This window comes from Bubalus kerabau, chromosome 4 (assembly GCF_029407905.1).
Source record: "Bubalus kerabau isolate K-KA32 ecotype Philippines breed swamp buffalo chromosome 4, PCC_UOA_SB_1v2, whole genome shotgun sequence".
NCBI lineage: Eukaryota > Metazoa > Chordata > Mammalia > Artiodactyla > Bovidae > Bubalus > Bubalus kerabau.
The window spans coordinates 14,461,829-14,474,345 of NC_073627.1; the positions used below are offsets into that span (position 1 = coordinate 14,461,829).

Consider the following 12,517-nt stretch of genomic DNA (forward strand, 5'->3'; position numbering starts at 1 on the left):
TCACAGGTGATTTGTATATTTTTCCTTTTGCTAATTTTCTGCATTTTCAAAGGCACCTTTCCAGAGCACATTGTAACTCTGCGCTTTATAGATTTAGGAAGGAGAGAAGATGTCCTCTCTGCTCATGACCAGTAGGAACTCAACCCCAGAGTTTTCTTATTTCTGGCAAAGAGACAACTGAGGATTTGGCCAGAGGAGGTAGAAAACCAGGTCCTGAGGCCCAGTCCTCCATGGAGACAGGGGCCTGAGAAGATTGGGGGAGTCACCCCTGCCTTGGGGGCTCTTGGGGTGTGGAAGGGCGTGTGCCCTCGGAGGTGTGGAGAAAGGGGATGAGGACCCTGTGGGATGAAACAGGAGAAGCAGGAGACACACTCTCCTCCCCTTCCTGCCCTCAACGCTGCTGTACTTCCCTGGGGTCACACAAGGGGCGACCCTGGGGCAGGAGTCCTGTGAATAGAGGCTACACAAAGCCAGCGTGACGGGAAACAGAAAACAAACACTTCTGTGAACAGACATGAACCCCAAACAAAAACACCACCACCAAAAATCAAGGAGAAAAAAATTCTGTGAACAACTCTCCAAGTGAAATCACACGTCCTCCACAAGGCTTGAGAACGGGGCAGGCCATCTTGAACCAGAAATTCCGTAACAGAGCTGGACCCGTGCAAAGACAGAGGAGAGGGGGGACTAGCCTGGGCTGGGGGCGTGACCACAGGTAGGCTTCTCTGGGAGATGAAGCTCTTTCGTAACATCAGACGGTGGTGATGGTTGTACATCCCCGTGAATGTGCTGAAATACACTGAACTGCACATTTAACAGGTGAATTATACGAATTATACCCCAATAAACCTTTTAAATAAGAGAGGATTGACTGAACTCAAAATAGAAATAGAAGAAAAAGACAAAAATTATGTGAGAAATGAAGATGAAATTAGAAAGTTCTCCAGGGAAAACAGATCTGAATAAAAATAAGGGGCACTGAAGAAATGTAGGAAAATAAACAAGAAAGTGAAGATTAAGAAAATTAAATAATAAAAAAGGGTTTAAGAGAGACTTGTTGAAATGGAAGACAAAGAAAATCTAGCCAATGTATAATGAATACTGAAATAGAAAACCACAGCAACAGCGGACAGCTAAAACTTAAAACTATAAGCCAAAAAGAGATAAGAGCAGACCTGGTTCCCACATCGGAACCAGATCACGTCGGAACCCAGTGAAACCAAGAGTCTTTAACAACAAGAGGGGAATTCCCCTGTTACCTCCAGGTGAGTCTGAGGAGTGTCAGGCAAAGAGAGGCAACGAAGAGCTGTGTCCTCAGGACAGGAGGGAAGGTGTGGCCCAGGGTTTTCTGTGCAGTCCATCCCTCCTTCGTGTGTCCAAAACCACAGTGTAAATGTGCAGGAACAAGGAACGCCATGGCCCTTCAGACGTGGGGAAGCCTGACGTGTGAGGCTGAGTCCAGGGACTCGGACAGGCACCTGGGGACTCAGCATGTGGGCCCGCCTTCTGATGTGAGCAGAAATCACACATCAAAATCAGGAGAGAGAGAGGGAATAGGCTTGACTGCCATCCAAGCAACAGGTAGGAGTCAGAATACCTTCAAAAACAAACACAAAAAGCTGAGCAGGAAAGGTTTAAGAAGAGCATATGGAATTAAGGGCATTCGATACAGAGATGACAAAATACAAACCTTCTTTGATACCGAGAGAGGTTTCTAAGGCACGAGAGAAGATGCTGGCTTCTGGCTTTGGGTGTCTGAGAGGCCAACCTCTGCAGTACCTGTGAGGCCCAGGCTCAGAGCGGGGGGCGCCGGGGCAGGGAGATGAAACCCACAAAACAGAGGTGGACGCCCCAGCCTCGCTGCCCTGACGTCCTCGGGACAGAACCTGGGCGAGCACAGGTGGGAGTGAGGGAAGATCCCAGAACACAGAGACCAAGGATGGGAGGAAATACCCACGAGCACGCACCTGACCCAGAATACCAACACCTCAACAAGACGACACCACAGGGATTTCTCCAGCGGTCCAGGCCCCCTGCATCAAATCCAAGTGACTAAGACTCCGGGCTTCCAATGCAGGGGACCTGGGTTCGATCCCTGTTCAGGGAACTAGATCCCACAGAGTCTGAGTGCTGCAACTAAAGATCCCACATGCTTCGACAAAGATGGAAGATCCTGTGTGCCGCAACTGAGACCTCCCTGGCCAAATAAATAAGACGCTCCACCCAAAACCGGGCAAAAAAATCTGGATGCTTCATAAAACATAGGAGCAGCCAATCCGCACATGAAAAATTGCTCAATATTGTAAGTCATCTAGAAAATGTAGATTAAAATACAACAGGAAACCACACAACTCCAGTCAGAATGGCTAAAATGCAAAGGAGGCTGGGGCCCCCACCTCCAGAGAGGGGGTGGCAGCTCATAAGCCACACGGCCGCTCCAAACCTGAGGATCTTTCCAACGGGTGCAAAGGCACTTCTGAAAAGTGTCTGCTGTGCCGGGTAGCAGCTCTTCTGAGCAACCACAATCCCCTCCCGGCCATCCCCGCCCTCAGAAGAGCTCTGTTCTGAACCAACAAACACCATTTTGGTCACTTTCTTTTTGGTTTAAGGGCCTGAAACAGTTGCCTCCTGGGAACATCCAGACCCCTCAAGCTGGGTGCCGTCCCGCGCCCTCCTCCAACTCTCCTTCTCCCCTCCACCTCACTCTGGGAGTGCATCTTCCGGATTTAAAACCTGAGCACCTTGCGGGCTCAGCTCATGCCCACTGTGTCCTCGTTTATCCCCGAGTCTCGCTGCCATCTTGCTCTGGGACCTTTAGCACCTCAACTGTCCCGGCGGCTCCAGTTCCCTGCTCTTCCCTTCCGGGTGAGAACTGCAGCCTCCCGGACCCGGACAAGCAGCTGAGGACCAGCCCCCAGCACATGGTGCTCCCTCAAATGCATTCCACAAAGAACTCTTCAGCTCAACCTGTTTTCTTGGGGGAGGGCCTGAAGGAACCAGGAAACACCTCATGTCCTCATCCTGGCGGTGGGCTTCACGGCCATCTGTGACCCCCTCCTCATGCCACATCCCTCACTTGCTGCAGCCACGGCCCCATCCCAGCCCAGGTCCTTGGTCCCTGAGCCCTGTACAAAGAGAGGGATGGACTTTCTTTTCCCTCCGCAGCTCTCTCTCCAGGAAGAATTAACTTGTGCTAAGAGGCCTGACGCACTTCCCGTCCTGAAGCTGGTCATGGCTGCAATTTAAGGAATGCCTCCTGATGACCATCTTGGAGCCACTTGCCACAGAGGAATGAGAACAGGTGCTTGGACTCAGCACCAGTGAGAGCAGCTTTTGCAGCACCTGCTTAGTGGTGGGGAGACTCATGGCGTGTCCCTTTGCTCCCCCCATGCCTTGATTTCAAGGAGAATCTGTTGGCAGAGAGGACACTCTGCCATCTCTCTGGCCTTGGCCCCCTGCAGCCCCCGGTGGGAGTCCCTGGGCAGAGTGTGGCTACGCGCTCACGAGACCCTCCAGGACAGGGAGGGCCTGTGGAGCTGAGGTGCAGACATTCCCCAGTCTGGCCAGTCCTGAGGACAGGCGGGCTGGGCCCCTGGTTTGTACACGCGAGACCAGCATGGAGGGCATGTCTGGGTAGTTATGGGAGGGACTGTCTGGCCAGGGTCCAGCACAGGGGGCAGCTGAGGAGCTGGCCTCTCCCTGGGGGGTGGTCAGAGAAATGCTGGGTGGGGTCAGGGAGGAGGGGGGCCCCAAGCCAAGGATCCACTGGGCCCCTGGCAGTGGGTGACAGTCCCCTCCAAAGTGGAGAGAAGACTCTGAGCGGGCTGGACGGAGGGCCAAGGTCCTGGGGCAGATGGTTAGCCTGGGCCTGCGTCACCCCCACCTTCTGGCCTGATGGGCTTTAACACGTCTGGCCCACAGGCTCCATCCACCATGAGAACAGAACACACGTCTCAGAGCCAATTTAAGGAAACTGAAAGGAAAGCAAACTAATCAACCTTGGTTTACCTTCTGACGAGTGTTCCGTCGGAGTGTTCCCTCTAAGGCCGTCGAGGAGGGACAGCAGGTCGGGGTCTGCATCCCCGTTTCTAAGCCAGAGGCCAGTGTGGGTCCTGCCCTGCGGGGGAGGCCCAGGCCAGCTCGGGCCCCAGTGCTCCGGGGCCGCCGCCCTCAGGGGAGCGAGGGGCACCCCTCTCCCACTGCCGCCCAGGGTGGCAGGGCGGCACTGCCCGTGTCCTGCGTTTTCCCACAAACAGCCCTTAAACCGGGATGAGGTGGCTGCGTGGGTGTGAGCCCAGAGGAGACGCCCACGGTCTTCACACAGAAACCCGCTGCTCCCGGGGAGGCCCAGCACCCACACGCAGCCCCAGGGAGCGCCGGGAAGGCCCTCAAAGCCCCTCCCCGCATGCCCAGAGGAGGGATCCATGGGCCACACTTACCCGCCCGCCCTCATCAAATGCGCCCACGTGGGCGAACCAGGCTCGGGAGCAGAACCAGGTGGGCATGATCACGGTGGGGCCGTTGGAGGTAAACACCTGGAAACAATTAGCATCGACACAATTAACAGGGAAGAACAGTTGTCGCACAACCCCTCGGGTTATCTCCCAGAAAGTCACTCAGAAAGTGATAAACCGTGCATGCCCCTTCCCTGTCAGTACAAAGGCTCAAGTGGCTTTAGAGGCAGAGTAATGGTGTCCGGCTCCCCAGGCGGACAGACAAGGGGGATCCCCACCCCCAGCTCCTCGGGGCTGTGCTCTAATCACTCCCTGATCGAGCTTCACCTACACCCTAATGAAAAGGAATGCCTAAAAGGAAGAGCGACGACAGAGAGGAGCTGTGTGTCCACCACGGGGGGCTTTGTCTGCCTGACTGGGGGGTAGCTGGGCTTGGGGGCTCCGAGCTCTTTATTTCTACTAGGTTATAAAGTCTGCACTTGTGCCATGGACTCTGTGAGAACCTGCCTGACGTCAGGCCTGACCTGCAGCCAAATCATGGACAGTGAGAGGCTGTGAGCACGTCTGGGGGACAGGGAGTCACGCCCAGAAGCTGAGCTGGAACAGAATGGGACGGACAGACCCCCATGCTCTGTGCCTGGGACAAGTTTCTTCTGTACTTTGTTATGGTTTGTGAACATCCAGCAGCAGTCAGTCACTTGGGACAGCCCACCCCTTCCACGCAGCCCTCACCTGCCAAGCTTGCTCAGCCCCGAGCAAGCCTGTCTTCTGCACTTTTGCTTTGAGACACCGACCAGAGACTACTCCCTGCCTAGCCCCCGCCTCTCAAGCTTTCTGCTCACTCAGGAGCCTCACCGACCACAGGTGGCTGGGGGAACCTGTTTGTGGAACTTTCTCGTTGGTGACACAGGGAAGGGGCGAGGCTGCTGCGGTGACTAGGGCTTGGTGATTGACATGGGACCCCCTGCACCCCACCCCACCCTGGGCTTAAGAAGTGGAGCGGCTGCTGACGTGTGGGTTCTGAGTTTTAAATGTGGTTTCCAGCAAGACAGAACTCGTGAGGGTCTTAACAATCCTCTTAGAAATTTGCCAGTCATCAGTTCTAGTCACTGTTTGAATTGTGTGTAGGTGAAGGAATGTCGTGTCTTAACCTGGTGTGTGATGTGTAGCGTGTGAGCCCCTCTGTGTACAGGTGCCCCCGTCTGTCACCTGAGGCTGCCCGTGGGTGCCCCTTCCTTGTCCTGCAGCAGAGCAGGGGGCTGAGGTCCTGTCCAGACCAGCCCCTGACCAGGGGAGCCATGGAGCCCTCGGGAGAAGGTGGTGTAGGCTTAATGAGCATATCCCACCTCTAAAACCCCAGGGGCTCATTATAAGAAACCTTGAGCAAAACTGTCTTAGAAGAAAAACAACCCTTTCTTCGATGAATGGCCTGTTGCGGCCACTTCCTGCACTCAGGTCACGTGTTCCTGGATGTGAAACATGGTCAGGCCCTAGTGTGGGTCAAGCAGGTCAGCAGGACTCAGGGCCAGCTCCCTGGCACAGTCACAATTCTGCCTCCACTGCTCCCACGAGCTCAGGCTGGTCCTGCCAGCCCACAAGGAGTGGAGAGGGGCTCCTGGCTTCCTGGGATTCGCCCTGCCTGTAGCCACAACACCTGGCCTGGGCCATGGAGGTTCTGCCAACAACTAGAGACCAGAACACAGGGCTCTTTCCCTTGACACCCTGGGGCACGAAGGATGTGGGGAAAATACAAAGGGGACCGGGCCCCCCTCCCTCCCTCGCTGTACTGCCTGCACTGAGTCCGAGGCAGGGAGGGAGAAGCAGCAGCACCCAGGAGCAAAGGGGCCTCCAGGGAGACCCAGACATCTGCCTCTCTCTGCCCTGGACTCTGCGCACAGAGCCTTCAACCCAAACAAGCCCCTCACACACGCACACACCTACACACATAGACAACACACATCCACTGCCTTGGCAGGTGGGCTCTGAGGGCAAGCCCACCACCTGCAAGGGGATTTGCAGGAATTGAAGACTCCTGTACTGAAGTCTGGAGAAGGCAATGGCACCCCGCTCCAGTACTCTTGCCTGGAAAATCCCATGGGCGGAGGAGCCTGGTAGGCTGCAGTCCATGGGGTCGCAAAGAGTCGGATACGACTGAGCAACTTCCCTTTCACTTTTCACTTTCCTGCATTGGAGAAGGAAATGGCAACCCACTCCAGTGTTCTTGCCTGGAGAATCCCAGGGACAGGGAAGCCTGGTGGGCTGCTGTCTATGGGGTCACACAGAGTCGGACACGACTGAAGCGACTTAGCAGCAGCGGCAGTACTGAAGTCAGCTCACTTCCGCCTTCATTAGGGGCGAAGGGCAGGCACCGGGCCTACCCTTCTCAGCCCAGAACACAAGCTCCCCCGTCCAGCAGTGCAGAAGCCTCAGCGGGTGAGGGTGTCTCAGGCAAGGCCCTGGGAGGAGGGCTAGCGTCCCCATGCTGGGCCTGGTTACAGCCATGCTTACCCACACCTCTGAGCTTGGGCGCCGTGTCCAGCCACGGCACTGGCTTAGAGTGACCGGCGTGTGCTCCTGATTCTAACAACACACACTCGGCCTGGAGACCACCAAGCTGAACATTTGGATAGTACACACAGGCCCTGCTCCCCTGTGCCACTTCATTTGGCTGCAGCTGCTGAGAGGCTCACGTGGATGGCGACTCACACCACAGCTCAGGGGCCGGTCTGGTGGGGCCTCTTCCTGGCCTGCAGGCGGCCTTTTCCGTGTGGCCCCACATGGCTGCAAGAGCTCTGGCGTCTGATCCCATCACAGGGCTCCACCCTCACAGCCTCAGCTGACCCCAGTCACTCCCAAAGGCCCCGTCTCCTAGTCCCATCACATTGAGGGTTCAGGACCTGAAGACAAGGATGGAGGACATGGGCATTCGGCCCAGAACAGGTCCACCCCATTCTCAGACCTCCAGCTCTGCCCTGTCCCCCAGTGGCAAGTGCTCCCGAGTCCTGATCCATAGGCATTCGCACCCAGGAGCCCATCAGCAATGACCACTCATCTCTAATTGACCCCATGCTCCAGACTACAAACCTGGCTGCCCACTAACGTCTTCCCTTAGTTGCATGAGGGACAACTCCAATGACTTACAATTTTGTTGAGCATGATCAACACGAAACACATGGTACATATTTAAAGTTTGATGAATGTGACCAAAATATACACACCCAACCACCCCATCACCAGCTTCCTTGTGCCCTTGTCCGTCCCCCGGGGTGAGCTTCCCACCTCCCTCCCCCAGGCAATTGCTAACTTCCTTTTTTGGGGGGCGGGCACACACTGCTTTCAGGATCTTAGTTCCCCAAAAAGGGATCAGACCCTGGCCCTTGGCAATGAAAGTGTGGAATTGTAACCACTGGACCACCAGGGGATTCTCTGATTGGCTTTCTATCACAAGTAAATTACTTGCATTTACCAGGATCTCAGAGTCATGCAGTCTTTTCTGGTTTCTTGCACTCAGTACCATCTGTTTGCTCTAAACTACAGCTGTTTTCCCTTTCGCCTGTTGGATGCGGGCTGCTCCTAGTTTATGTGGCGAACATCTGGGTGTAAGTCTCTAGGCTTCTGTTTCTCTCAGGTAAACACCCAGAGGGGATGACTGGATGAAAAGGCAGTTGAATGGACAGCTTCTAAAAAATCTGCTAAACTGTTTTCCAAAGTGGTTGCATCATTCGAGTTCGCACCAGCAGTGAGTTCCCATTGCTCCACGTTCTTGCAAACACGTGGGATGGCCAGCCTTTTTCTTCTAGACCTGCTAACAGGTCTGCACTGTATCTCACTGAGGACGTAACATTTTTCTAATGGCGAACCATGCTGAACTGATTTGCCATCCATATACCTTATCTGATGAGGCATCTATTCAAATCATTGGCCCATTTTTTGGGGGGACGTTTATTTTCTTATCATTCAGCTTTGAGAGCCCTACAGAGCTCTGGGCACAAGCCCTTTATCAGAAATTATCTGCAAATATTTTCTCCCATTCCCCTGACCTGTCTTTTCATTCTCTTAACAATGTTTTTCAAAGAAGTTTTCAACATTCTTGAATTCCAATTGACCCATTTTTTTCCTCTTATTAATTGTGATTTTGGTATCTTATCTGAGAACTTTTTTGCCTAACCCAAGGATGTAAAGATTTTTTTTCCTAAGTTTTCTTCTAGAATTTTTACAGTTTTAAGTTCTACATTTCGTTCTAGGATCCATTTTGAGTTAATTTTCACACATAGTGTGAAGTTTTAAAGTTCAATTTTATTGCATATGGATATCCAGGTGTTCCATCTGTTTGAAGATGATGCTCTTTTCCCTCTGAACTGCATTTGCCCTTTGATAAAAGATCAGTTGTCTGTGCACACACAGGTCAATTCTGGACTCGACTCCATTCCTTTGATCTATCTTTATGCCAACACACTTGTCTGGATTAGCCTTGAGGTTGGGTAGTGCTTGTTCTCTAACCTTGTTCTTCTTTTTCGGATGAATTTTTGACTATTCTAAATCCTTTGCATTTCCAACAAATTTTAGAATGAGTTTGTCAATTTCCATTAAAAACAACAACAACAAACAACCCTGCTGTGATATCAACTGGGATCATGATGAACATACAGATCAGTCTGGGGAAGACAGACATCTCAGCAACACTGAGTCCTCCAACCCATGAGCACCGTGCATCTCCCCATTCACTTAAGGCTTATTTCTTGCAGTAACTGTACTGGTTTCCTGTGGTTGCTGTCACAAATTACCACAAACTTAGTGACTTAAAACAACAGTGGTTTATTTTCTTAAAGTTCTGGAGGCCAGAAGTTCTAAGTGAGTCTCGCAGTGTGAAATCGGGGTGTCAGCAGGGCCTTGCTCCATTCAGAGGCGGGGGGACCATCGTTCCAGCTTCTGAAGGCCACCAGCACCACTCGCCCTCCCTGGCTCAGGGCCCTTTTCCTGTATTCACAGCCAGCGGCTTGGTGTCTCCTCTGTTTGGGTCAAATCTCCTCTGATTCCTCTTATAAGGACACTTACGATGGCAGGGCAATCTCGAAGTCCTTCATCACATCCGCAAAGACACTTTTTCCATTTAAAGTAACATTTCCAGTGTAACCCCCAATCCCCAGGGGACATCTGTCAGATGTTTACAGACCTTTGCAGAGATTACACCTGGGGGTGGGAGGCGTGAGGAGACGGGGAGGGGCACTCCTGCTATCTAGCTGGGACAGGGGAATGAAGTTTAAACTGGGAGGAAACACACTACACCCTCATGTTGCTGCAATTAAAAAGACTGACACCACCAAGTGAAAAATCGCACAGGTTTCGGGGAGGACAGTGAGACAGAACCACTTTGCAAAGCAGCTGAGCAGGTACTCAGACCTTCTGCACAACCAGTCGCTCGGCTTCTGGGCACACACCACACAAAACCTGTCCACGAATGTTCCAAGCGGCTTTCTTTACAGCAGACAAAACACATTAGAACCTAAACATTATGCATCAACCGTGTATGGCAGGACGCCATAGTGCAGACGCAACGCATGCGCCCCCAGCAAAAGAGCAACCGATAGGCACGCAACACAGGTGAACGTCAGCCAAGTGCAGCCATTACAATTTTATTTGTGTGGAATCCTAAAAATGGGAGTTTTAACCACTAGCAACAGAGATAAGGTCAGTGGTGCCTGCAGTCGAGGTACAAAGACACAAACTTAAAAAGTCTTTAACAAAATCTTTGCTGCCACGCAGCAAGCTGCTGGCATGAGCGTCCTGAAGCCATCAGTACAGACCTGAGCCCCGTGACTCCCAGCATCTCAGCATCTGGGTGTTTGAAGGGGCATGCTTGGGGGTTGGGAGGGGGTCTGAAAGGTCTGTGAAGCCAGGTCTACAGCCAACAAATGCCACAGAAGGGCCCCTGAGGCCCTCTGGACTCAGCATTATAGAGCAAATACAAAAACATCAGTGCCAACAAACGTGCTCCGTAATTTCCTGACAGAAAAAAGCTGATTTCACACTATTATTTGGAAACCATTACAAAGCAAAACAGAGCTTCCTGTTTTCAACGCTGACTTGCCAAAACTCCAGACGCATTTTCTGGCGAGTGACTCCACAGCTGCACACCTGATGTTCCAGCCGTTTCCCCCGGTTGTGGGACTTACCAGAGAAAACAGACCCAGTCCCCAGACACACGGGTGCATGAAATGAGGCTTTGAGTGTAAAATGCACATCAGATTTTGAAGACCTGGTATAAAAAAAGCATGTAAAATATCTCACTGATATTTTCATATTGATCACATGTTGAAAGGATAATATTGTGTATACATTAGACTAAAGAAGATATTATTATAATTAATCTGTTTTTAAACCTTTTTAATGTAACTACTAAATTTTAAAAAACTGTATTTTGGCTTCCATTTGTGACTCATCTTCTTTCTTTTTTAATTTGAAGTATAGTTGATCCACAATGTTGTGTCAACTTCCACTGCATCACATCGTATTTCTAAGTATCTGTCCCCAAACAGTTCAATACGTTCTTCTTCTTTCTTTTTAAAAACAGTTTATTTTCAGAGTCGCTTTTTCTCTTTTTAAATTATTTATTTGGCTGTGCTGGGTCTTAGCTGTAGCATGTGGGATTTTCAATCTTTGATGTGGCATGCAGGATCTTTTTAAGTTGCAGCAGGAGAACTCTTAGGGGGACCCAGTACCCTGACCAGGGATCGAACCTGGGACCCCTGAACGGAGCATGGAGTCTTAGTCACTGGACTACCAGGGAAGTCCGTCAATCCATTCTTTAAGTGGCATAGGCCCATGAGGTAGCAGGAAATGCACAGAAACAGCAAAGGCTAGTTCAGACAATGGGCAGTACCGGTGGGAGGGAAGGAGTTTAGTCAGCAAATAGCGAGGCCATCACCAGACTGGCCAAGGGTCAGGCCTGGGCAGCTGTGGAATTTGTGAGCACCAGCCTTCCCTCCTGCATTGCCTGCTGCTTTGGTAGGACCACCAAATATTTGGAAATTAAAACAAAGTATTTCTAGATTTCCATGGGTTGAAGAGAAAAAAAAAAAAAAAAGAGAAACTTAGAAAATATTTTAAGCCAAATGAAAATGAAAAGAACAATATATTAAAATTGTGGGAAGCAGTCAGAACAATAGAGAAGATTTTATAGCTTGAAACATTTATATTAGAAAAGAAGGTCTCAGATCAATGATCTAAGCTTCTACCTTAAGTAGAGAGGAAAATAGCAAAGTAAACAGAAAAAGGATAGATCAGATACAAGAACAGACATCTGTGAAATAGAAAATGATCAAGAACATCAATAAAACCAGAAGCTTGATCTTCAAAAAAACACCAGTGATATTGATAAATATCTACCTTATCAAAAATAGATACAAATGATCAATATGAGAAATAAAAGAACATGTCACTTTTACAAAACTATAGACATTAACAAGGAAGTAAAGGAACATTGTTAAGTTTATACCAGTAAATTCAATGACCAGATAAAATGGACAAATTCTCAGATGTTCCAGCCAAGGAGACCAGATGCCTGATCTGGGGGGAAGCAGGAAAAATGCCACATATGTCCCCAGCCCACCATAAGCCCAAGACACTCGCCTGCCCACTTAATCCACAAACCATGACCACTGACAGCAAGTTGTTGCAAGCCCTAAGTTTGGAGTCGCTGGTTGCTGCTGCTGCTGCTGCTGCTAAGTGGCTTCAGTTGTGTCCAACTCTGTGCGACCCCATAGACGGCAGCCCACCAGGCTTCCCCGTCCCTGGGATTCTCCAGGCAAGAACACTGGAGTGGGTTGCCATTTCCTTCTCCAATGGAGTCGCTGGTTAAGCAGCAGTAAATAACTAGAACCAACTAAGTGTCTGTTGGATGGCCTAAGTGGTGGAGATACCACGACCAGAAGGTAAGAGAAGCCAGAAATGCCACAGGCAGCCGTGCTCAGTCCAGGGCTGGTGTGGAGGGAGTGATGCAAGAGGACCACCCCCAGAGCTGGAAGACGGAGCAGAGCCCTCAGGGCCACGGTCCTTCATAGCTG

General features: G+C 51.1%; 1 protein-coding gene across 3 annotated transcripts in view; it reads right to left on the reverse strand.

Annotated features, from left to right (window-relative positions):
* B3GNTL1 (UDP-GlcNAc:betaGal beta-1,3-N-acetylglucosaminyltransferase like 1) overlaps positions 1–12,517 on the reverse strand; it is a 104,816-nt gene that overhangs the window by 19,126 nt on the left and 73,173 nt on the right. For 2 of the 3 annotated variants that reach the window (XM_055575477.1, XM_055575476.1), the window contains exons 1-2: positions 7,921–8,002; positions 4,440–4,535 (exon numbers count right to left, since the gene is read on the reverse strand). In XM_055575477.1, the coding sequence (XP_055431452.1) occupies positions 4,440–4,535; positions 7,921–7,971 (147 nt within the window). In that variant the 5' untranslated portion in view covers positions 7,972–8,002. Of the gene's footprint in view, positions 1–4,439; positions 4,536–7,920; positions 8,003–12,517 lie in introns of those variants that run through there. The other variant, XM_055575478.1, reaches the window with a different exon arrangement.